Here is a 25,164-nt window from a genome sequence, read left to right on the forward strand (position 1 = left end):
ATTTCCATGCAATGGCGTGCGCCATGGGCCACATGTCCCTGCTCCAATACAGGGGTTTCACCAGATTAACCATTCCCTCAGTGCCCAGATGGCTTCCCGCGTGTATTTTCTCTAAAATATTTAGCATCACCGATTTAGGAAGGACCATCTGTCTCTCTGGGGTTTCCCAATCATCTCCTTTCTTTTTCCACCCCTCCTTTTCCATATATTCCTTTTCCTTTTGAGTAAATACTAAATTTTTCAGGTCCTGCGGATCTATCACCGGAACCTGTAGGACACATTGCCTAATTACTTCGTCTCTGGGCTCTCCCTCAGCTGCTTCTCGCGCCCTGAGGTCTGCCCATGCATTTCCTTGCTCCTCTGGACTATGTCCCTTGGTATGAGCTAGAATATGCACAATCCCTACTTTCCGTGGTCCCATTAGAGATTCTAGCAACCGTTCCAACAAGGCCACATGCTCAATCTGTTTCCCATCTGCCTTAATAAAACCTCTCTCTCTCCATGTCCTGCCAAAAGTATGAACCACTCCCCACGCGTATCTTGAATCTGTCCATATGGTTATATCCAATCCTTTTGCTAATTCTAGGGCACGAGTCAATGCCATCACTTCACATTTTTGAGCTGACCAAGTGCTGGGGAGCGCCCCGCTTTCTATAGCCTCCCCATCTTCCTTTACCACTGCATATCCTGACTTCCTTCTGCCTTCCCTAACATAGCTGGACCCATCCACAAACCACCTTTCTCCTTCCTTCAATGGCACTTCAATTAGATCTTCCCTTACTTTTGCCATCAATTCTATATCTCTCAGGCAGTCATGCTCATCTGGCTCCCATTCCTTCCTTTCTCCCCTAAGAAATTCCGCGGGATTCAAGTTCCTGTCTGTCCCAATAGTGATGTCTGAGCCTGTTCTCAAAATTCCCTCATATTGTACCAGACGTCTATCCGTCATCCAGGTCGGAGCGGCTCCCGTCATGACCGCCCCGATCTGGTGAGGGCTGTGTACAATCAAGGCTCCCCCAAAAGTCAGTTTTCTGCTTTCTAGGACTAGTTCAGCTGCTGCTGCTACTGCTTGTATACACGCTGGCCACCCTCTGACCACTGGTTCTAATGTTGTACTCAAATAAGCCACCGGCTGGTATCTTCCTCCCCTTTTCTGAGCTAGCACCCCCACTGCCGTTTGGGATGCCACTGTCACATATAGATGGAAGGGTTGTTGTAAATTGGGTAGAGCCAATGCCGGACTGGCGATTAGGGTTCTCTTAATTTCTTCCCATCTTTCCCTGTCTCCTTCATCCCACAATACTTCCTCTTCCTTCCCAGTTAGCTTCTTATTCAAGAATTGGGTTAATTTTGAATATTGGTCTATCCATAATCTACAATATCCCAGCAATCCCAACATTCTTCGCACATCAGTCCTAGTTCTCGGGGGTCTCAATTCCATGATACCTCTTACCCTATCTGGGTCCAATTGTCTGGTTCCCCCATCCAATATGTGCCCTAAATATTTAACTCTCCTTTCAGTGAACTGCAACTTTTCCCTGGATACCTTGACTCCCAGGTTGCCCAGCCAATTCAACAATCGAATGGAATCTAATTTAACTTCCTTTTCCTTTTCCCCCATCAATAATACGTCATCAACATATGATAAGACTTTATTGGGTTTGGTGGGCCTAAATTCCCTCAGTCTTTCCCCCAATGCCTGTCCAAACAACAGAGGACTCTCAGTGTATCCCTGGGGCAAGACTGTCCATCTATATTGTCTCTTCTGACCAGTCTCCACGTCCTCCCACTCGAAAGCAAACAGATCTCGACTCCCTTCATCCAATGGGCATGCCCAGAAGGCATCTTTTAAGTCAATGACTGTGTACCATCGAGTGGAGGGAGGGATTCTACTTAACAGGGTGTAAGGATCAGGCACTGTGGGAAATCGGGGTATAACTATCCCATTGATATTCCTCAAATCCTCCACCATCCTGTATTGACCGTCTTTCTTTTGAACTGCCAGGATGGGGGAATTGAAGGGCGACATAGTGGGTTCTAGGAGTCCCTGTCTCAAAAGGGCATCCACTACTGGTTGCAGACCTATCCTTCCTGCTCTCTTCATAGGATATTGTGGAGTCCAGAGATGAGTAATTCCGGGCTTGACCATGATTTTTATAGGTTCCATATCTATTCTTCCCATAGTTTTCCCGTCCACCCAAACTTTGGGGTTAATCTGTCCTTCAGTCTCTGTTTGGAGCACATACATTGGTGTCCTTTGTTCTTCATCCATTAATCTAAACCCCAGGGGAACCATTAGATCTCTTCCCAATAAATTTACCCCTGATTCTGGTATAAGCAAAAGGGAGCCTTCAACCCCCCATTTTCCTCGGGTGATTCTGCTTGGTTCTAGCTGCTGTACTTCAGTTGGTTTTCCACTTACTCCAACAACCTTGATTGTTTTGGATGTTTTATTTACTCCCGGTATATTCACACAGACTGATGACCGGGCTGCCCCGGAATCCACCAGAAACACAACAGGTTTCTGGGAGGGACCCACAAATAGATTCACCAATGGCTCATTCCGGGTCCCGGGGCCTGAGCCGGAGAGTCCCTATTCGTCAAACAAACTGTACAATTCAGCCCCCACTTCCCCCATTGTCCTCATGGTCTGTGGCTGTTCCTGTTTCTGTCTAGGCACATCAGGTATTTGTTCCCGTGGCGTCCTACAATCTCGGGCGAAATGACCAATTTTCTGGCACCGGTAACACATTATTCCTCCAGGCCTGGGTCCCACTCCCCTAGTTGGGCCATAGGAGCCTCTCCCTCTATATCCTCCTCTGCCCCGATATCCTCCTGTCATCCTTTGTTCCTTATTTTCTATCCGTTCCTCTGGCTTCTTCCCCCCTTCCCCCGCCTTTTGTATGGCTGCTACCATCATCTGACACTTCTGCTTTTGTTTCACAACATCTCTATTTACAAAAACATGCTGCGCAGTTCTCACTAGTTCACTAATTGTGGCATCTTGCCAATCCATCTTTTGCAGCTTCTTCTGAATATCCGGCCAAGCTTTGGTAACAAACTGCATTCTCAATAAGTTATCAAAGGCTGGCGAATCTGGTCCTATTCCAGAGTATTTGGTCAAATGTTCCCTGATCCTTTGTACAAAATCTCCAGGTGACTCTTCTTTGGTCTGAGTTACCTCGAACGCTTTAGTGAGATTTGTGCTTTGTGGCACCGCGGTCTTAATTCCTTCTATAATCATTTCTTTTAAATCTCTCATATGTGTTCTGTGATCATTATCATTAGGGTTCCAATTAGGATCCGCCAATGGATATTTCACATCAGATGCTACTGGGTGGGCGGGCTGCAGTGCATGTTGCCGGGTTTCCCAGTATGCCATTGCTGCCCTTCTAATCATAGCCCTTTCCTCTGGAGTGAAGAGGTGCCCCACAATATACATTAGTTCAGTGTAGGTATATAGGTGAGGTCCCATCCACATCTGTAGCAAACTTGCTACTTCTTGACTATTCTCATGTAATTTTGGTAGAGTTTGCTTAAGTTCCCTCAATTCCGAGGGTTTGATGGGACTCACTACATATACCATCACTGGATTTCCTGCCGCATTCAGTCCTCCTGGGGCCTCTCGCAAGGGGTAGTTATGAATCTCTGATGGCTCAGAATTTCTCCGTCTCCTATTGCTTCTAGGGGTCCCACTAGGAAGTGGAAAATCTACCACGTCCTGCTTACACCATTGCAATTCCCGCTGCAATCCTGGATTCCTTAATTTCCTTGTTAGTTTATCTATTTGTTCCGTTAAAGGATTTAAGAGATCGTCAATATCACCCTCATAGGGTGGCGCCGTGGCCCCTGCACCTGGGGGAGGCGAGGCAGGAATATCTAGTTGATTGTAATCCGGGGGCTGTCCCCCAGGCAGAGGAGGCGCAGGCGGCGGCTGTGGTACCGGACTTGGCGGACCGGGAAACACCGCTGGAGGTGGCAGAGATATCTCCCCTTCATCTGATTCCTGTTCCTTCTCTTTTAAAGGAAATTGTCTCAAGGGTGGCGGATCTGGTCCGAAGAAAGTTATATGGGACCAGAGTTCTATGTATAGTTTTTCCTTATTCTTCTTGGACTTAATTAAATAATATTTTAACTGTTTTATCCAGTATGGGTCGGTTTCTCCGTTGGGGTTCCAATTAAATTCCCCTCCTGGCCCTATAGGGTATTCTGGCCATATTATCCGGCAGAAATTTATCATAGTTGCCTTAGATAGTCCCCGGCTGTATGGCTTGATTTCCTTTTCATCCCATTGTAACAATACCTGACCCAACGGGCTATTTGGATCTATAGGGGTTTTGCCTCCATTCTCCGGGCCCCTTCTACAGGTGCTCTGACCCTTTCCCATTGCAGTATTGTTGTCTCTTGTCTCTCACTCTCAGATTCACACGGAATCGCCTGGCCGTTTCCCTCGCGGGCGAACGGAACCGCAAGCTAATCCTCCCGCCGGGGTCCCGGGCCCCCAGTCCACACTCACGCGTCCGTTTGGAGCCTCTCTTTCACACAGAGACGTCACACATACACAACCCTCCTTCTCCCAAGTCTTTCCCTTCTCAGGAAATCACACAATACTCACCCCTTTCAGTCCAGTGCCTCCTTCTCGGTGTGGCTAGTGAACTGGCAGGCGTCCCTGCAGGGCAAGGCAGTTCCTGACTGCAACGGTCCCTGACCGCTTCCTTTCTCTTATTTCCCTTAAACACACTTAAATCGGTTCTCCGTCGTTCAGCCCTCGGGATCTGTCACCACAGGATCCGGACAGTGGGTCTCTCTGAAAAGAACAGAGTGCCGGCCGACCCTCTCCCGAGATTCCTGCCGCGCAGACCGTCGAGGGCCCCACGTTGGGCGCCAAAATTGTGAGAAGTCCCTTACGTGGACTTGCAATCAGACAAGGAGACACCGAAGTAAGTCTTATCGGTTCCTCTTTATTGTAACGCGTTTGCAAAGGCGGGCTCCACAACCTGAGTGGCGAAGAGCCCCGAGCAATGTACAGGCTTAAGCTTATATCTTTCCCTACTGCTGCCGCCCCTCCCTTCGGAGGCTTGGCTTACAATCTAACTATCAGACACATTTCTATACATTAACCAATCTACGCTCGCTATTTTAAAGTTTAACCTTATTAGGAAGCAGGGACTATACTTCCTTATCTATACCCTAACTTAGCTGACATAGCTTCCTTTAACTTTAGCTGACATGGCACCCTCTACCCTATCTTAGCTGACACAGCTCCCTGGAACTTTCCACTGAGTTTGAGGCACATCCTGTCTTTGTCTTAGTTACATCCTGTCTTAGTTTTTCCCACAAAGCCCATTTTACTCTACAAAAAGTTGGATGGAGTGCCTCCCCTTCGAGGGGGGCACGATTGGATTTACTGGAACTCCAGAATGACCACAGGGAAGAAGGAAAAATTAAGCAGAGAAGAGAAGAAGCTCAGGGGTCTGATATGGAGGCCTGGATGGCAAAAGACTGTAAACAGGGGGTGGGGTGAAGGGAAAGTGAAGTTGTGATTGTAAGGATGGGTTAATAGGATTATAACTGGACTGCTGACTATGGAACTTGCTGGATTGGTGGGGTGGAGCCGGTACTCGGGGGTGTAAGGTTAGTTTGGGAATAGTTATAGGTTTAAAAAGTGAATTGATTCTGGAAAAAGGTGAAAATATGGAGGCCTATAGAGGGGGTAAAAATTAGGCACGGGAAGAAAAAATGGGAGTTTGATTTTTCAGTGATTGGACATTAGGCGAAAATGATAATAGTTAGTTTAAAAGTGGTATAAGATATAAAGGTGTATGTTATAAAATATGAACTATGAAACTGTTGAAGATGATAAATAAGGGAGGAAAACCGGGGAAGGGGGGAGGGTGGGGAAGCCCACAAAATATGGTTTAACAATTATGAATTTAACAATTATGATTTTTTTTTGTTTTTGTCTTTTTTCCTTTTTATCTTTTTTTTTTCTTCTCTCTTTTCTCTTTTTCTCTTTTTGTATTTTCTTTTTTTTTGGTATGACAATAGATGGTTGGATGGATGAACTCCTGCGTACTGCCCTGGTTCACTGGAGCTCCCTGGTGGCAGGGGGGGGCTTCGGGGGCAGGGGAGGGGGAGGAGGACAGAAACCCAATCATAAAATGGACCACTTCTGACTGTTCACCTGCGTGGGATACTTCTGTGGCAGGGGAGGACCCATGGAGGGGGGTGGGAAGAAGGTGGAAAAGGTGTTTATGTATGTACCATCTTTTGTAATTTGTAAAATCAATAAAAATTATGTTTAAAAAAAAATAAGTTTTTATTTAGCCGTGTTGGTCTGGGTCGAAGTAAAATAAAATAAATTCCTTCAGTAGCACCTTAAAGACCTTAAAGTAATTTTTTTTTTTTTACTTCGACCCAGACCAACACGGCTACCTACCTGTAACTTAAATCTAAGACTTACTATGTTAAAATAAAGAGAAAAAAGAAATATCAACAAATCCGTTTCTACTACCTCTATGTGCTTCCAAATCTTAAACATTCTCAATATTGCAATTATTTTTCAAACAAATTTTAAATTTCTTCCAATCTTCTTCCACCGACTCTTCCCTCTGGTCACGGAGTCTTCCGGTCAATTCAGCCAGTTCCATAAATTTGATCATCTTCGACTGCCACACATCCACTGTAGGTAAATCTTCCTTCTTCCAATTCCTAGGCAATAAAATTCTCGCTGCTGTTGTGGCATACAGAACAAATGTAACATCTTTCTTAGGTATTTCTGCTCTAACTATCCCAAGTAAAAAAGCTTATGGTTTCTTAATAAATGTGTTTTTCAACACCTTTTTTCATTTCATTATAAATCTTTTCCCAGAAGATCTTTACTTGGGGGCTGGTCCCCCATCCTTCTCCCACTCTTCTGATCCGAAGAAGGAACGGGGGAGGGGAGCCCTTCTCTCCCTTCCTCTCCCTCCCCAACCCCCTCCCCCCATCTGCCCTGTTTGTAGATGCAAGGGGAAGAGAAGCACACTCTTCTCTCCCTCCCCAAACCTCCCAATTAAGTGGCCCTCCTCCTCCTCCTCCTCCCCCTCCCCTCCAGGCCTCTTCTCTTCCGAAAATGAGGCAGGGTGGAGACCCTTCCCATCTATCCGTGCCTCTCCCTTAGAAAAAAGCACAACTCTAGGAAGCATAGCTCATTGACCCATGGTGTTATGGGAAATCTGGGTGCGAGACTGCTCCGTCACCCAGCTCCTCGGACGGATCCTGCAGTTCACTGTAGAAGTAAAGGAAAGAGTCCCGCCAGCATCCGGAGCAAAACGACAAGGTTTATGACTGCACAGCAGGTTTGAGCCAAAACTGAACAAGCAGAACAGGGTTACAAGAATCATAGAATCATAGAGTTGGAAGAGACCACAAGGGCCATCCAGTCCAACCCCCTGCCAGGCAGGAAACACCATCAAAGCATTCTTGACATATGCCTGTCAAGCCTCTGCTTTGTTGTTGTTTAGTCGTTCAGTCGTGTCCGACTTCGTGACCCCATGGACCAGAGCACGCCAGGCACTCCTGTCTTCCACTGCCTCCCGCAGTTTGGTCAAACTCATGTTCGTAGCTTCGAGAACACTGTCCAACCATCTCGTCCTCTGTCGTCCCCTTCTCCTAGTGCCCTCAATCTTTCCCAACATCAGGGTCTTTTCCAAGGATTATTCTCTTCTCATGAGGTGGCCAAAGTATTGGAGCCTCAGCTTCACGATCTGTCCTTCCAGGGAGCACTCGGGGCTGATTTCCTTCAGAATGGAGAGGTTTGATCTTCTTGCAGTCCATGGGACTCTCAATAGTCTCCTCCAGCACCATAATTCAAAAGCATCAATTCTTCGGCGATCAGCCTTCTTTATGGTCCAGCTCTCACTTCCATACATCACTACTGGGAAAACCATAACTTTAACTATACGGACCTTTGTCGGCAAGGTGATGTCTCTGCTTTTTAAGATGCTGTCTAGGTTTGTCATTGCTTTTCTCCCAAGAAGCAGGCGTCTTTTAATTTCGTGACTGCTGTCACCATCTGCAGTGATCAAGGAGCCCAAGAAAGTAAAATCTCTCACTGCCTCCATTTCTTCCCCTTCTATTTGCCAGGAGGTGATGGGACCAGTGGCCATGATCTTGGTTTTTTTGATGTTGAGCTTCAGACCATATTTTGCGCTCTCCTCTTTCACCCTCATTAAAAGGTTTTTTAATTCCTCCTCGCTTTCTGCCATCAAGGTTGTGTCATCTGCATATCTGAGGTTGTTGATATTTCTTCCGGCAATCTTAATTCCGGCTTGGGATTCATCTAGTCCAGCCTTTCGCATGATGAATTCTGCATATAAATTAAATAAGCAGGGAAACAATATACAACCGTGTCGTACTCCTTTCCCAATTTTGAACCAATCAGTTGTTCCATATCCAGTTCTAACTGTAGCTTCTTGTCCCACATAGAGATTTCTCACTCTAAGGTGCTACTGAACATTTTTTAAACTTTTAATATCTATTTCGACTGCGTCAGACCAACACGGCTACCTACCTGAATTTGTAAAACTGATTAAAGTAGGAGCCATCCTTTGTTCTGGGCTTCTTCCAGCTTCTCCCATGTGGTGGGTGGAAGTCCTGTTGCAAGAGTCTTTTCAATAAAGACCAGGCCTACTGGCTGCTGTTTTGCTCCGCAATTCCTGGCTGGTGTCTTGGTTTGGTAATCCTCGTGAGCTCAAGGATTTTCCTATAACACAGGGGAGGGGGCCGGATCTGGTCATTTTTACACTCATTTCACAACGTGGGGGAGACAGGGCCGCGGCGTAGGGTGTCTGCATTACAACAGCCCTGTAAAGTAAACCGGATTTGTGGGGCTTGGAACAGTAACTGACAACAACCCTAAAAGGTAGCCCAGTGCCGTCATTACGAGTGCCTTTTTAAAATAGGGGCTGGTGTTTGAACTTGAGTTTTGCTAATGAGGGGGGAGGGGTGCAGCTCAGGGGCAGAGCAGTTGTACCCCTCATTCGGCTCCCCGCTATGAGGAGGAGACCCCCTCCTGACTCGCACCAGGATCCTGAAATGCAGGTCAGGGAGCAGTGCCAATTCTGCTTCCGCTTCCCAGGCAAACCTGGCCTCCCTTGCAATGGATCCCCCCATTTCCTCCAGCAGGAATCCTTGGGGAGCTCCGGGTTTCTGGCGAGTGCGCCTTGGGTATCTTTCAGTGAGGGAGAGAAAGAGAGGGAATCCATGGAAGGGTTAAAGGATGCGGGAGAGGCCTGGATAGAGACCCCCTCCCTGCTCATCTGCGCTTGGGAGAGACCCAGGATGGAGGAGGAAGTTGGGGGGGCCGAGGGAGGAATGGAAGCAACGTGGGGGGACATTGGCAGTGGGGAGACTGAGAGACATGGCCTTTTAGAGAGTCATCTCCATCATGGCGGCTGGCGGGGGAATGTGTGGAGGGGCTGCCTTGGGGTATCGCAAGGTGGGTGCGGTCCACCCCGGATGCCATTATGAGGGGGGGGTGACAAAATCCCGGCTGAACTCGTGGCACTGTCTCTGAATTTGATTAATTTTTATTAATTTTACATAATAAAATTTTACATAATAACAAAGACCATACACATACATAACATGTTTTTCACATTCTCCTACCCCCCTCCCAGAGCTCTCTCCTCCCACAAGAGAACCTCCCGAGAGGAAGACAATCAAATGTGGTTCATTTTATAGTTGGGTCTCTATCCACCTCCCCCCTTCCCCCCCCGAACCTCCCTCTGCCACCAAGAGGTCCCAGGATGGCAAGGATAGGAACAGGCGAATATCCACCCAGCTATTGTCTAACTTTAACATTCCAAAGACGATAAGGAAAAAATAAAAGAAAAAATAAAAGAAAAATAGTAGCAAAAAAAGGAAAAAAAACCCACAGCATATAATAAAAATAAAAACAAAACACATAACATCAAAAATTCAAATCTAATCTAATTTCCTAAACATTGTCTATTGGGCTTCCCCAGACCCCCCCCCCTTTATTGATTTTCATTTGCTAACTCCATCTTTACAGTTTTCACTATTTACCAACCATTCTAATCTCATTTAATTTAAAATTATCCATTTAGCCAATTAATCAAATTATCAATAATTTTTTTATTTGTTTACTTATATATCTCCTTCCATTCCCTTCCTTCTCCCCACACCCCAAAACTCTCCCTGCCACTGAGAGCCTCCAGGGTACGGAAGATAGGAAGAGATGGCTCTTTTTCCAGCTGGTTCTCCCCCTCCCCCCTCCCCCCCACTCCGGGAGTCCCCCTCTGCCACCAGGGAACCCCAGAACGGAGACGACCACGGGAGGAGGATTAGAGAACCCCGCTATCCCATTATTCATTCTTCCCAGCTATACTAATAATCTCCTTTCAAATCTAAAAAGAAAAATACACACATCTCTATTCTACTTTCCCTCCCTTGCCTAAATTTTCCTGCAAGAACTTTCATACTTTCCTACTTTTACAATCTATATATCATTTTCTTATTCCATTTTAAATCTTATCTTCTAATTTTAGCCTCTTCCCCCCCCCCTGTTCACGGCACCTCCCTTCTCGGATCAGCAAATTCCATGGTCCATAAACCAGTTTCAAACCGTTTTAGCCATCCTTTAAACAATAAGCCTTTTTCCATTTACCCCACTCCCTTTCTGTGAAACTTTACATGTCCAAATTTTCCATTCCCTCGCTGTTGCCCCTTTATTGTTTGTATCATCCACTCAATGTAGGTAATTCTCTCCTACAGTCTTTGTTCCCTATGGGTATTCTGAAGTCCAGACATAATTTCTGCTCCCCCTTCCATGGGAGCGTCATTCCCCTGATTCACATGCTCAAAAACTTTTTCCTCCTTCTTCTCATTGCAGACTTCCTCTTGGTCCAAAAGCTGACATGTTTCTTGCTTTCCTTCTGTTTCTTGTTTATTCTCTTGCTCCAACGTTTTTTGTCCCTTGTCCCCTTGAAGAAGTCGATTTGTTTCCTCTAATTGAGCAATCTGTTTATGTGTTCCAATAGTAAGTTCCCATAAGAATTTCAGTTTTTTTCTTTAAATCCAACTGTGTAATCGTATGTTGACATTTTTGTACAGAATTTGTACTTGGAGCCCTATGTCTCCAGCAATGGGGGTGGGGGTGGGGGGGGGCTCAAGGCAGGCATCAAGTGTATACAGTGGTACCTCGACATCCGAATGCCTCGACTTCCGAAGGTTTCGATTTACGAAGTCGGCAAACCCGGAAGCCTTTTCGCCGTGCGCGTGTTCTGCGCCTGTGCAGAAGCGGCACGCACGGTCGGCGCATTCGCAGAAGCGCAAAATTGCGCTTCGTGCATGCGCAAAACGGACGATTTGACAACCGAAGGATTCAACTTACGAAGAGCGCCGCGGAACGGATCGCCTTTGTAAGTCAAGGTACCACTCTATTTGCGTGTTGATGTGACATTGAGACAAAAAATGAACTGAAACCCATTCTCTCTTACCTTCAACTGGATTTATAACAGTGGATTGTGAATACACCATGGCTGGAGTGGTTTAAAGAAGATTGAGTTTGTTTTCAAAGTATTCTTACAAATAAATTGAAAATTGGAAGTTTGGAATGGGCTAGAGAAGCTGAAATATTGATAAGGACTGGATATGCCTGTGTCTTTTTGAAAGGAGAACCTATTTATACAAAGATCGCTGGGAAGGTGGTTCCAGGACCTGGGCAGAATCTGGCAGCATGACAGCCCCTATGCCACCTTCTTAAAGTTGGAAGCTGAGTGTCTTATAAAAATGCTTGGAGAGATAAACTGAAACCTTAAATTTTGGAACAGGTCAGAGAGGCTGAAACATCGAAAGGACTGCATATCTTAGAATCATATGTCTATATTTTGCTAAAAAGAGAAACTATAAGGATCTTCAATTGTTTGTAACTCCTCATAGACATTTCAAGATAATTGGATGAGTGAGAACGATCTACTCTTCCCTGGGGAAAGAAGCCATTACTTATACTTTCTGGACATTCTGTTTTTGTTCGGGGTTTGTTTGTTGTTTTGGTGTGTTTGTGTGCTCTTTTTAATGCAAATATTTGTGTATTTTGAAATTTAATTGGAAATTTTGATTTTATTTCAAAATTGCATACGTGTAATGGGTTAAACCACTGAGCCTAAGGCTTGCCAATCAGAAGGTCAGCGGTTCGAATCCCCACAATGGGGTGAGCTCCCTTTGCTTGGTCCCAGCTCCTGCCCACCTAGCAGTTCGAAAGCACATCAAAGTGCAAGTAGAAGGTAAACGGTGTTTCTGTGCGCTGCTCTGGTTCACCAGAAGCGACTTTGTCATGCTGGCCATATGACCCGGAAGCTGTACGCTGGCTCCCTCAGCCAATAATCCGAGATGAGTGCCGCAACACCAGAGTCGGTCACGACTGGACCTAATGGTCAGGGGTCCCTTTACCTTTAATGGGTAATTAACTGGAGGGAAGTGGTGTTTCCTAGGAAAGGAAGTGGTCCTGACAAACTGATAGGGTACTGTTGTAAAACTGACTGTTTTGATAACTAGAGAATGCAGAGTGAACTAAGTTAATCTCACTTCGTCCTGAGTATTTTGAGTAGTTCAAAACATGGCCAGGGACAAGGTTTGCTTGGAATTGAGGGGACTTTTCTCAGTGTGGAAATAAAAATTGATTAAACAGATGGCGGAAATTTGGGGTAATTTAGCAGACAATATTTGAGCCCGAATGGATGAAAATGTTGAAATGGTGTCAGAGTCGACTATTAAGATAGAGCCATTGGTAACAAGTGGGTTAAGATTATTAAGATAGAGCCATTGGTAAAAAGTGGTAAGGACCTAACAGAAGCAGAAGACATCAAGAAGAGGTGGCAAGAATACACAGAGGAGTTATACCAGAAAGATATGGAGGCCTCGTACACCCCAGGTAGTGTGGTTGCTGACCTTGAGCCAGACATCTTGGAGAGTGAAGTCAAATGGGCCTTAGAAAGCACTGCTAATAACAAGGCCAGTGGAAGTGATGATATTCCAGCTGAACTGTTTAAAATTTTAAAAGATGATGCTGTTAAGGTGCTACACCCAATATGCCAGCAAGTTTGGAAAACTCAGCAATGGCCAGAGGATTGGAGAAGATCAGTCTACATCCCAATTCCAAAGAAGGGCAGTGCCAAAGAATGCTCCAACTACCGCACAATTGCGCTCATTTCACACGCTAGCAAGGTTATGCTTAAAATTCTACAAGGCAGGCTTAAGCAGTATGTGGACCGAGAACTCCCAGAAGTGCAAGCTGGATTTCGAAAAGGCAGAGGAACCAGAGACCAAATAGCAAACATGCGCTGGATTATGGAGAAAGCTAGAGAGTTCCAGAAAAACGTCTACTTCTGCTTCATTGACTATGCAAAAGCCTTTGACTGTGTCGACCACAGCAAACTATGGCAAGTTCTTAAAGAAATGGGAGTGCCCGATCACCTCATCTGTCTCCTGAGAAATCTCTATGTGGGACAAGAAGCTACAGTCAGAACTGGATATGGAACAACTGAGTGGTTCAAAAATTGGGAAAGGAGTACGACAAGGTTGTATATTGTCTCCCTGCTTATTTAACTTATATGCAGAATTCATCATGCGAAAGGCTGGACTAGATGAATCCCAAGCCGGAATTAAGATTGCTGGAAGAAATATCAACAACCTCAGATATGCAGATGACACAACCTTGATGGCAGAAAGCGAGGAGGAATTAAAGAACCTTTTAATGAGGGTGAAAGAGGAGAGCGCAAAATATGGTCTGAAGCTCAACATCAAAAAAACCAAGATCATGGCCACTGGTCCCATCACCTCCTGGCAAATAGAAGGGGAAGAAATGGAGGCAGTGAGAGATTTCACCTTCTTGGGCTCCTTGATCACTGCAGATGGTGACAGCAGTCACGAAATTAAAAGACGCCTGCTTCTTGGGAGAAAAGCAATGACAAACCTAAACAGCATCTTAAAAAGCAGAGACATCACCTTGCCGACAAAGGTCCGTATAGTTAAAGCTATGGTTTTCCCAGTAGTGATGTATGGAAGTGAGAGCTGGACCATAAAGAAGGCTGATCGCCGAAGAATTGATGCTTTTGAATTATGGTGCTGGAGGAGACTCTTGAGAGTCCCGTGGACTGCAAGAAGATCAAACCTATCCATTCTGAAGGAAATCAGCCCTGAGTGCTCCCTGGAAGGACAGATCGTGAAGCTGAGGCTCCAATACTTTGGCCACCTCATGAGAAGAGAAGAATCCTTGGAAAAGACCCTGATGTTGGGAAAGATTGAGGGCACTAGGAGAAGGGGACGACAGAGGACGAGATGGTTGGACAGTGTTCTCGAAGCTACGAACATGAGTTTGACCAAACTGCGGGAGGCAGTGCAAGACAGGAGTGCCTGGCGTGCTATGGTCCATGGGGTCACGAAGAGTCGGACACGACTAAACGACTAAACAACAACAACAACATTGGTAACAAAAGCGGTGAATGACTTGAAGCAAGGAAGTGAGGAAAAATGAGGGAAAATGGATGAGACTAATATGGAAAAAATTCAGGAGACATGTAGGGTAGATATGGATGGGGGGGGAAGCAGGCAACACTTGAGGATGCTTTGATGGTTGAAAATAGGTTGAAAATACAGTCTCTGTGACGTGGCATGGGGGGAAGATGACGTCACTTGCCTGCGGCCCACCTCCTACACCCACCGGGATCCGCTGGAGGATCCGCCAGAACCTCCCCAAAATGTAAATACAGTATGTGAGGGGGGAAAGGGAGAGGGGTCGGGGTGGAGGTTAACGTGGTGTGTGTGTGGGGGGAGATGACATCATTTGCCGGGGGCAACAGAGAGAGGGGTGTCGTTACGTCATCCACCTCTCCTGGGAAACGGGGGCCCTGACTGAACCACAGCCCTCACCCATCGGGATCCGCCGGGCGAACTGCCCAGAACCACCCCAAAATGTAAATACGGTATGTACGGGGTGGAGGTTGATGTGGCTTGGGGGGGGGAGATGACATCACTCCCAGGGAGCAATAGGGAGAGGGGTGTCGTTACGTCATCCACATCTCCTGGGAAACGGGGGCCATGACTGAGCCACAGCAACGCATGGCCGGGTGGCTCAGTACGTTAAATTGAGAAGAAAGGAAAGAGAAAGTTGACATTTCAAAGTTGTGGGCCCGGTCTGGGTCTGAAGGTGGCGGCGGCGGCGGCGGCAGGGCCCGGCCTGCCTGTGGTGTCATCATCAGAGCTGGCTTTGGGGCCCAGCCTGGCTCTTGAGGCGCCGGCAGCAGCAGCGGCAAGGCCCGGCCTGCCTCTTGTGCCATCAGCGGAGGTGGCTTTAGGGCCTGGCCTGGTCCTGGAGGCAGCATTGGTGGTGGCGGCTTTGGCAGCGGTGGCTTCGGGGCCCGGCCTGGTGAGGTAGGAGGAGGAGGAGTAGGGGGTGGGTAGTGCCGAGGTAGGAGGAGGAGGGGTGTGTGGGGTGTGGGGTGGTACTACACAAATGACGTCTGTTCCTTTGACGCCCACTGGAGGGTGCTATTATTTTTACACAAAATCACATTGCTACCTGTGACAGGTGTGACATCTGTGTAATCTAAGTTTATGCAAACACATATTGGAATGGAATGTTCAAATTTCAACGCAATCGGTCAAGTGGTGTTGGATAAAAGTCATCGTCCATGCATATTTTACACACACACACACACACACACACACAAACACACACACATATAAAATATTGTATTTCTACCCTTTTCTTTCTTTACATGTGGATGTAATGTCTAATTCAGTCTTTCCTGTAATTTCCTGTAAAATATTTTTTTTGGGGGGGGGGACTAGGTAAAGTAAAGTAAACTGAGCAGATAAGAACAGATAAGAACAGTAATAATTGTTTGGAAATGTGATAATATTATGGAAATACACAGGATACTCTCCCTTTTTGGTTCCCCCCCTCCCTCCTGTGTCTTTTAGTCCCAAACACCCTTGTCCTTCTGCAGGCTATCTCTTCAAATGATTATTTCTGAAGACTGGATAATGAACCTACAGCCCAACAGCATCAGAAGGGCCACAGCCATTGTTTCCCATAAATGACTTGGGGACAAAAGGGGGGGGGGTTGTTGAACAGTTGAATTGTAAGGACATTTTCTCTCCTTTTGACCTCAGGACTCTGTGCCCTAGGATCGAAAAGATATGTAAAAGCAGCAAGAATTGTCTCAAGATCACAATTGCCTCAAGATATGCAACTGATATAATTATTATTATGTTTTGTGATATTATGCAGACACATTGACAGTATGTGATTTCCACAAAGGGGGGGGGGAGACCCAATTTTTGTGTGTAATTGCTTTTATGTTTAATGTATAGTAGTGTCTTATTGCTCACACCCCAATGGAGGATTCTCGTGCATTTTATGCTTTCTAATAGATCACACTATTGCGTAGTCCAATATTTAGATTAGATCAATTTATGACCACATTTCCTTATTCCACCTGCTACTCTGCAGTGTGCCAACCTTTACACATTTTAAAATTGTTTTAACTCATTTTACCAAGGAGAAGCTTCAGGATCTGTGTAACACCAGATACATGAAGGTGGTATATATGCCTTGATTTAGCAGGAATGATCCCTTATAGCAGGGGTGGCCAACTCCCAAGCTGATGTTGGGTGCTCCAGAGTTGGCAAACCAGAAAATCTATACATCTTCACAGACAATAGAACAACAAAAAATATTGTCTACCAACAAGTATTATGATATTAAAAATCTTACAAACATCCACAATCTCTTTTCTTTCTTTTCAATTTAACAGAATGAGCTACAGCAACATGAGGCTGGGTACAGCTAGTTACTAATAAAAATAAAACAAAAATGATGGTGAAAAATATGAAGGCAGAACAATCAGATCAGTTAAAGAGTGAAATGGGAATAACAGTGGCAAAGAAAATAAAGTATCTGGCTGTCTGGCTGTCCCTGAAAAATACAAATTTATTTAAGGATAATTATACATTAACATTAGGGACGCGGGTGGCGCTGTGGGTTAAACCGCAGAGCCTAGGGCTTGCTGATCAGAAGGTTGGCGTTTTGAATCCCCGCAATGGGGTGAGCGCCTGTTGTTCGGTCCCAGCTTTTGCCTATCTAGCAGTTCGAAAGCACGTCAAAGTGCAAGTAGGTAAATAGGTACCCTGGCCACATGACCTGGAAGCTGTATGGCAGCTCCCTTGGCCAATAATGCGAGATGAGCGCCACAACCCCAGAGTCGGTCACGACTGGACCTAATGGTCAGAGGTCCCTTTACCTTTATACATTAACATGGAAGGAAGTAAAAACAAATTTGGAAATATGGAATAGATTGAAATTGTCCTTCTGGGGGAGAATAGTCATGATCAAGATGAGTGTCCTACCCAAGATGCTCTTCCTATTCCAAACCATCCCAATTATTACTGGATTCGGCCAGTTTGGAGAATGCCAGAAAACAATTTCTAGGTTTGTGTGGCAGGGGAAGAAACCTAGAATAAAATTAAAACTACTGACGGATAAAAGGGAAAGGGGTGGCTTCTCATTGCCGGATCTCAAAATATATTATGAAGCGGCATGTATAACATGGCTGAAAGAATGGTTTAGATTGGAAATACGGATATATTAGATTTGGAGGGGTTTTGAAACAGATATGGGTGGCATGCATACCTTTGGTAAGACAAGGCCAGAGTACATCGAGACTTTCTAAACCATATTATAAAAAGACCTTTGTATGAGGTATGTACGAGATACCAGGATTGGTTTAAAAGGAAAACACTATGGTGGTTGTCACCCCAGGAACCCTTTTCAGTAAAAAAATGAAATATGGAGGGAGAATGGTTAACTTACAGAGACATGCTGGTGGAAGAAAATAACACAATTAAGATCAGGCCATATGAGGAATTAAAGGACAAGCTAACAAGCTGGATGGTGTACCATCAAATGAATGATATCATTTTAAAAGATAAAAAAACCAAGAGGTTTCGAACACACAAAATTAATACTAGAAATGGCAGTATTACAAAACAATATAAAAACATTGTCTAAAATCTATGAGTTTTTACTCAAATGCCATACAAAAGATGAAGAAATTAAGGATGTTATGACCAAATGGGCAATGGATGTAGGTCATAATATTGAATATGAAAAATGGTCAAAATTATGGAACACAGGGTTAAAATTCATGGCATGTACATTGTTAATAGAAATTCTATTTAAAATGATGTATAGATGGCACCTCACTCCAACCAAACTAATAAGGATGTATAAAACAGGAAACAAAAATGGTTGGAAATGTGGGGTGAAAGAAGGTATTTTTTCCACGTGTGGTGCTTATGCAACAAGGTGAAAACTTACTGGGAGATTACATACAATTAATTAAAGAATATTCTTATATACACATTCCAGAAAAAAAACGGAAGCATTCTTGTTAGGAATGGTTGGAGAAGATATTGCGAAGATTAATCAAAAACTGTTCCCATATGCTACAACTGCGGCGAGACTATTGCTAGCTCAGATGTGGAAACAACAAGTGCCAACGGTGGAAGATTGGCAACAGAAGGTATTGGAGTACACAGAACTGGCTAAATTAATGGGGAAAATCCGACAACAGGGCGATCGATGAAACATTTCAAAAAGAATGGGAAAAATCTGTGATATATATATCAATATAGAAAAGATTTGTGTGAAATAGAGAAACCAGTAGAATTGAATTAAACCTCATAATGTGCATATAAATATTTTTATTGGATTAACAGTAATAATGACAGCATGAACTACAAGGTAATCAAAATAATTAAATGTATCCACAAATAGTAAGATAGACAAGATTTGTATATATAGAAAGGGTTATCTACTTACAATTAATAGATAAGTCTGTAAACAAACAATAGTGCACAAGACGAACAAAGACTATGCAAATAATTTAAAAGCGACATGAAGAAGTCAGAAGAAGAAGGGAAGTCAGCTCATATAAGGAAGCTACAAATGTACAATGTAATGTAATCTATATGGGAAGTATGAAGTTTGGGAAACCAATAAAGATTATATTACACACACAAAAAGAGAGAAATAGGTTCAACCCACAATCCTTCTATTTAAACCATTTCCCTTCTTTGAGTTAATTCATGGCTTGTAGAGTTTCCACTCTTACAGCTCTTACGCCTCAGAGTCTTTAGGTGGTTTGTAAGACTTCCACTACAACTGAACCTCTATCCACTTCCCTAGGACTTTGATGGTTTCTCCCCAGTATGAATTTGTTGATGTTTTGTAAGACGTCCACTCTGACTGAAGCTCTTTCCACACTCCATACATTGAAATGGTTTCTCCCCCGTGTGAGTCCGTTGATGTCTTCTAAGGTCTCCACTCCCACTGAAGCTCTTTTCACAATTCATGCATTTAAATGGTTTATGCCCCGTGTGAATCCCTTGATGAATTCTAAGGTCTCCACTCCTACTGAAGCTCTTTCCACACTCGGTACAATTAAATGGTTTCTCCCCACTGTGAGTCCTTTGATGAATTCTAAGTTTTCCACTCTCAGTGAAGCTCTTTCCACACTCCATGCATTTAAATGGTTTCTCACCAGTGTGAGTCCGTTGATGGGTTCTAAGGCCCCCACTATGACTGTAGCTCTTCCCACACTCCATACATTCAAATGGTTTCTCTCCTGTGTGACTCCGTTGATGGGTTCTAAGGCCCCCACTGTGACTGTAGCTCTTTCCGCACTCCATACATTTAAATGGTTTCTCCCCAGTGTGTTCCCGTTGATGTCTTCTAAGGTTTCCAATAATAGTGAAGCTCTTTCCACATTCCATGCATTTAAATGGCTTCTCTCCTGTGTGAGTCCATTGATGAATTCTAAGTTTTCCACTCTCAGTGAAGCTCTTTCCACACTCCATGCATTGAAATGGTTTCTCCCCCGTGTGACTTCGTTGATGAATTCTTAATGTTCCACTGTGACTGAAGCTCTTTCCACACTCCATGCATTTAAATGGTTTCTCTCCTGTGTGAGTCCGTTGATGAATTCTAAGGTCTCCACTCTGACTGAAGCTCTTTCCACACTCCATGCATTTAAATGGTTTCTCTCCTGTGTGAGTCCGTTGATGAATTCTAAGGTCTCCACTCTGACTGAAGCTCTTTCCACACTCCATGCATTGAAATGGTTTCTCCCCCGTGTGACTTCGTTGATGAATTCTTAATGTTCCACTGTGACTGAAGCTCTTTCCACACTCCATGCATTTAAATGGTTTCTCCCCAGTGTGTTCCCGTTGATGATTTCTAAGTTTTCCACTCTCAGTGAAGCTTTTTCCACACTCCATGCATTTAAATGGTTTCTCCCCCGTGTGACGTCGTTGATGAATTCTTAATGTTCCACTGTGACTGAAGCTCTTTCCACACTCCGTGCATTTAAATGGTTTCTCCCCTGTGTGAGTCCGTTGATGAATTCTAAGGTGTCCATTCTGACTGAAGCTCTTTCCACACTCCATGCATTTAAAGGGTTTCTCCGCTGTGTGAGTCCGTTGATGAATTTTAAGGTCTCCACTCTGACAGAAGCTCTTTCCGCACTCCATGCATTTAAATGGTTTCTCTCCTGTGTGACTCAGTTGATGAATTCTAAGGTTTCCACTCTGACTGAAGCTCTTTCCACACTCTATGCATTTAAATGGTTTCTCCCCAGTGTGAGTTCGATGATGAATTGTAAGTTTTCCACTCTGACTGAAGCTCTTTCCACACTCCATGCATTTAAATGGTTTCTCTCCTGTGTGAGTCTGTTGATGTTTTCTTAGTGTTCCACTGCCATTGAAGCTCTTCCCACACTCCATACTTTCAAATTGTTTCTCCTTTCTCTTTTCACACTCCATGTATTTAAATGATTTCTTCATTATTCCTATTGGACATGGCCCACCATAATTTTGACTGCCTTCTCCATTGTCTTCTTTCGACGGGGGTGGGGGTGGGGACGGACCCTATTTGATTTCTAGGAAGAGAACAAAGGTATATTACACACATCAATTAGCACCTTCTTGTATTTTAAAATCTCGTACATTATCTCATGACCTGTCCTCCATATGTTCTAAATTTTTAGGAAAGGCAAATGAAATAATGCTAAATAATGCTAATGCTACAACAAGCTTTCCTAACCCTTAATCAACGTTAAGGAGCAGCATTATCTTAGAATACGGTTGAACTGTGGAATTTATTTTTTAAATAATGAGGTTTCTCACAGGAAAGGGAGCTGCTCTATGTCCATGAACCTGCCCACTATTCATCAGGGTCCTAAGTTCACCATGAAATTCTTTATCCTCTGAACAATAATCCCCCACCCCTGCCGAGTGTGGGCACATTGGATTTGTAGTTTTAGGGTCTAGATAAAAATAAAATAGAAAAATTCCTTCCAGTAGCTCCTTAGAGACCAAGTAAGTTTGTCATTGGTTTGAGCTTCCATGTGCATGCGAGGATCCAAGGTTGAGAAATGCTTCCCTAGAGGAACCTTCTATGCTGAGGTGAGGCATCTCTGACCCTCCAGATGTGGTTGGACACAAAATACCACCTGCCAAAGTAAGGATGGCCCATGGCCAGGGATGATGGGAGTCTTATCTGGTGGGACACACTTTCGCCATCTTCCCCCTCTTCTGAAAATGCTGAATATCTGTATTTCATTTCCTCCTCCTTCCATGATCTCCAACATCTTCCTAATATAGTCCAACTGCACACATTCCCAAATCATCCTGCACCATTGACTTCCTGAGGCTGCTGCATTGTGTCGAGGACACTGGCAATGGGACAGCACCTTCCACTGGATGAGAGGATAGAGGGTGAAATCAGGGCAGGCCAAATGGCACTCAGCTCAGTCCCCTCCTTGCCCCTCTCTGCATCTGCTGCCTGAGGGGGCAGCCTCAGTCTCCCTCACGGTGGAGCAGGCCCTGAGAACAGCCTTCTCTCTGCCACCCCCCCAAATACAGGAAATGTGACAAAGAAGACCTAGGAGTCTCACCGTGGAGCATAACAACAACAACTACTACTAGTACTACTACTGGTTGAAGTCACTTTGGGCTGCCCTGGGCAGGAGAAAGCTACTAATAGATTCAATAAATAAATAAAAATAACAATTGTAGTAATAATTACAGAGGCTGGGGGGTGGGAGGAAGCCCAACCATTTCCATAACAATCTTCCCAATCGGTTAAATCCCACAGATTTAAGAAGAAGTTGGGCACAGGTATCTCTGGGTTGTTGTTGTTGTTTAGTCGTTTAGTCGTGTCCGACTCTTCGTGACCCCATGGACCATAGCACGCCAGGCACTCCTGTCTTGCACTGCCTCCCGCAGTTTGGTCAAACTCATGTTCGTAGCTTCGAGAACACTGTCCAACCATCTTGTCCTCTGTCGTCCCCTTCTCCTAGTGCCCTCAATCTTTCCCAACATCAGGGTCTTTTCCAAGGATTCTTCTCTTCTCATGAGGTGGCCAAAGTATTGGAGCCTCAGCTTCACGATCTGTCCTTCCAGGGAGCACTCAGGGCTGATTTCCTTAAGAATGGATAGGTTTGATCTTCTAGCAGTCCATGGGACTCTCAAGAGTCTCCTCCAGCACCATAATTCAAAAAGCACCATAATTCTAAAGGGTAGGAACCCTTTAGATGCTTCTCCAGAGAAACACAGGCATGTGGGTGAGACTGTAGTTGCCAAGACAGAAGCCTCAAAGGGCGGAAATCATAAAGGGGGCTTCCTCCCTTTCCTCTTTCCCCCAACGGTTAGACTCCCTATAACAGCCCCCAGCGCCCCATGCAGGAGCTGACCTGGGACTTCTGGCAGGGCAAGGACTGAGCTTCAAGGAAGAAGAGGGTGGGTGGATCAGGCCTCCTGTTCAGGGATCTCTCCCTGGTCTACTCAAAGGAGATTTCTGGGCAGGAGGGAGAAGTCAAGGCAGGCAGCCCCCAAGTCTCTCTCTCTCTTTCTTTTCCCACCTCCTGCCAATGCTGGCTTTGATTCCTCCCCCAGGGGTGCTTTCCTTCCTCCCTCAGCCCCCCAACTTCCTCTGCCCTTCACCCCTCCCAGTCTCCCCTTTGCCCAGAGGCCCCCCTGGCCGGCTCAGCCTTAATGCCAAATCTCTCCCAAGCGCCCCCACCTCTCCATCCGGAGGGGCCTCGCCAGGTGAGCAAGGAGGGGGGAGAGGAGGGAGAGGGAGGGCCCCTTCCAGGCCTCTCTCTCCCCCTTTAACCCTTCAGTGGTCTCCCCATCTCTAGACAAAAGGGACCCACCAAGCCTTGCCTCGGCACCTGCGTGGAGCCAGGATCGCGGCATCCCAGGGATTCTTGCCAGAACACGCAGAGGGGCGCGGAATGGAGGCCTCGCTTCAAGTCCCAGCCCTGCTTGGGGATGGGGGTCCTCGTGGGAACCCCCTTGGCAGGCCTCCCATTTCTATTCCCTCAAAGGCGCCCGGGGGGGGGGGGCAGGGGAGCTGAGCATCTCTTGGCAGCTGAGCGTCTCTTGGCAGCTGAGCGTCTCCTTGCGCTGCAAATGAGACCTTGCAATGCAAACCCTGCCGGTGCTCCCTTTGCAGAAAGGCCCCCCCCGAACCCCCCCCGCTGCATTTCCCATAGGAAATGGTGGGAAGGCTGATCTCTGATTTTTTTTGGGGGGGGGGCGGATTGCATAGATCAGGGCCTCTGCAGATAGCGCCCAGGAAGGGAGTTGTTCTTGGGGGGGGTCTCTACCCCCTTTCTCTCCCTGCCCATCGCCCCCTCTTTGTCCTCCTTTCTGGCCCTCCGCTTCCCTCGTCCGCTATTCTCTTCCGATTTCCTTTCCTGTAATATAAAGGGCTGGGGGATCTCCACGGGCGCGAGGCGCACCCCCCCTCGCCTGATCCACAGAAGGAAGGGGGGAACTCCCCTACTTTCCTTTCACCCCCCCTCGCCCCAAATCCTGCCCTCCCTTCCCAGCTGCCCTGTTTGCAGATTCAGGGGGAGGAAAAGCGCATCTTTATCTCTCTCCCGCCCCCCACAATATATACATAGATTTAGCACCTTTCCCCCCTCCTCTGCAGCCGGATTGCATGGATCGGGGCCTCTGCAGATAGCGCCCAGGAAGGGGGGGGGTCTCTGCCCCCTTTCTTTCTCCCCCTTCCCCGCCCTCCAGCATTACCTCTTTGTCCTCCTTTCTGGCCCTCCGCTTCCCTCGTCCGCTATTCTCTTCCGATTTCCTTTCCTGGGGGCTCTCCAAGGACGCGCCCCCTCGGAGGGAGGGGCTCCTCCCCCCTCCCCCTCCCCTTCGGCTTGGACATTCCCGAAGTGCTTCGGGTTCCTTTCCGAATGCGTCTGCCCATAGAGCTACGAACAAGAGCAGCCCTGTCGAAATGAGGGTGGGAGAGGGGGGAGGCCCGAGCAGAGAGTTGTCCAGCTGTGCAAGCTTCACATACACCGCCCCCCCCCCGAGTCTTCTCCAGGGAGGGGCGTCTCCTCCCCTGCCGGCAACTGAAACCAGCTCCTAATGTTGAGGTGGAATCTTCTTTCTTGTAGTTTGAATCCATTGCTCCATGTCCGCTTCTCTGGAGCAGCAGAAAACAACCTTTCACCCTCCTCTATATAAAAAAATTCCTTCAGTAGCACCTTAAAGACCAACTAAGTTTATATTTTGGCATGAGCTTTCGTGTGCATGCACACTTCTTCAGATACACTAGAAAAGTGTATCTAGTGTATCTGAAGAAGTGTGCATGCACACGAAAGCTCATACCAAAATGTAAACTTAGTTGGTCTTTAAGGTGCTACTGAAGGAATTTTTTTATTTTGCTTCGACTCAGACCAACACGGCTACCTACCTAAACCTCCTCTATATGACATCCTTTTATATATATTTGAACATGGCTATCATATCACCCCTTAACCTTCTTTTCTCCAGGCTAAACATGCCCAGCTCCCTAAGCCGTTCCTCATAAGGCATCGTTTCCAGGCCTTTGACCATTTTCGTTGCCCTCCTCTGGACACGTTCCAGCTTGTCAGTATCCTTCTTGAACTGTGGTGCCCAGAACTGGACACAGTACTCCAGGTGAGGTCTGACCAGAGCAGAATACAGTGGTACTATTACTTCCCTAGATCTAGATGTTATACTCCTATTGATGCAGCCCAGAATTGCATTGGCTTTTTT

General features: G+C 45.9%; 1 protein-coding gene across 1 annotated transcript; it reads right to left on the minus strand.

Moving 5' to 3' along the window:
* Positions 1–15,455: 15,455 nt before the first annotated feature.
* LOC132591676 (oocyte zinc finger protein XlCOF6-like) lies at positions 15,456–24,482 on the minus strand. The gene is made up of 2 exons (XM_060271135.1): positions 24,166–24,482; positions 15,456–21,005 (listed from the first exon to the last, which is right to left on the minus strand). Exon 2 carries the CDS (start codon positions 20,908–20,910, stop codon positions 19,252–19,254), a length of 1,659 nt encoding a protein of 552 aa, XP_060127118.1. The 5' UTR covers positions 20,911–21,005; positions 24,166–24,482; the 3' UTR covers positions 15,456–19,251.
* Between the last annotated feature and the right edge of the window lie 682 nt (positions 24,483–25,164).

The sequence above is a fragment of the Zootoca vivipara genome, chromosome 2, assembly GCF_963506605.1.
Source record: "Zootoca vivipara chromosome 2, rZooViv1.1, whole genome shotgun sequence".
NCBI classification, from domain to species: Eukaryota; Metazoa; Chordata; class Lepidosauria; order Squamata; family Lacertidae; genus Zootoca; species Zootoca vivipara.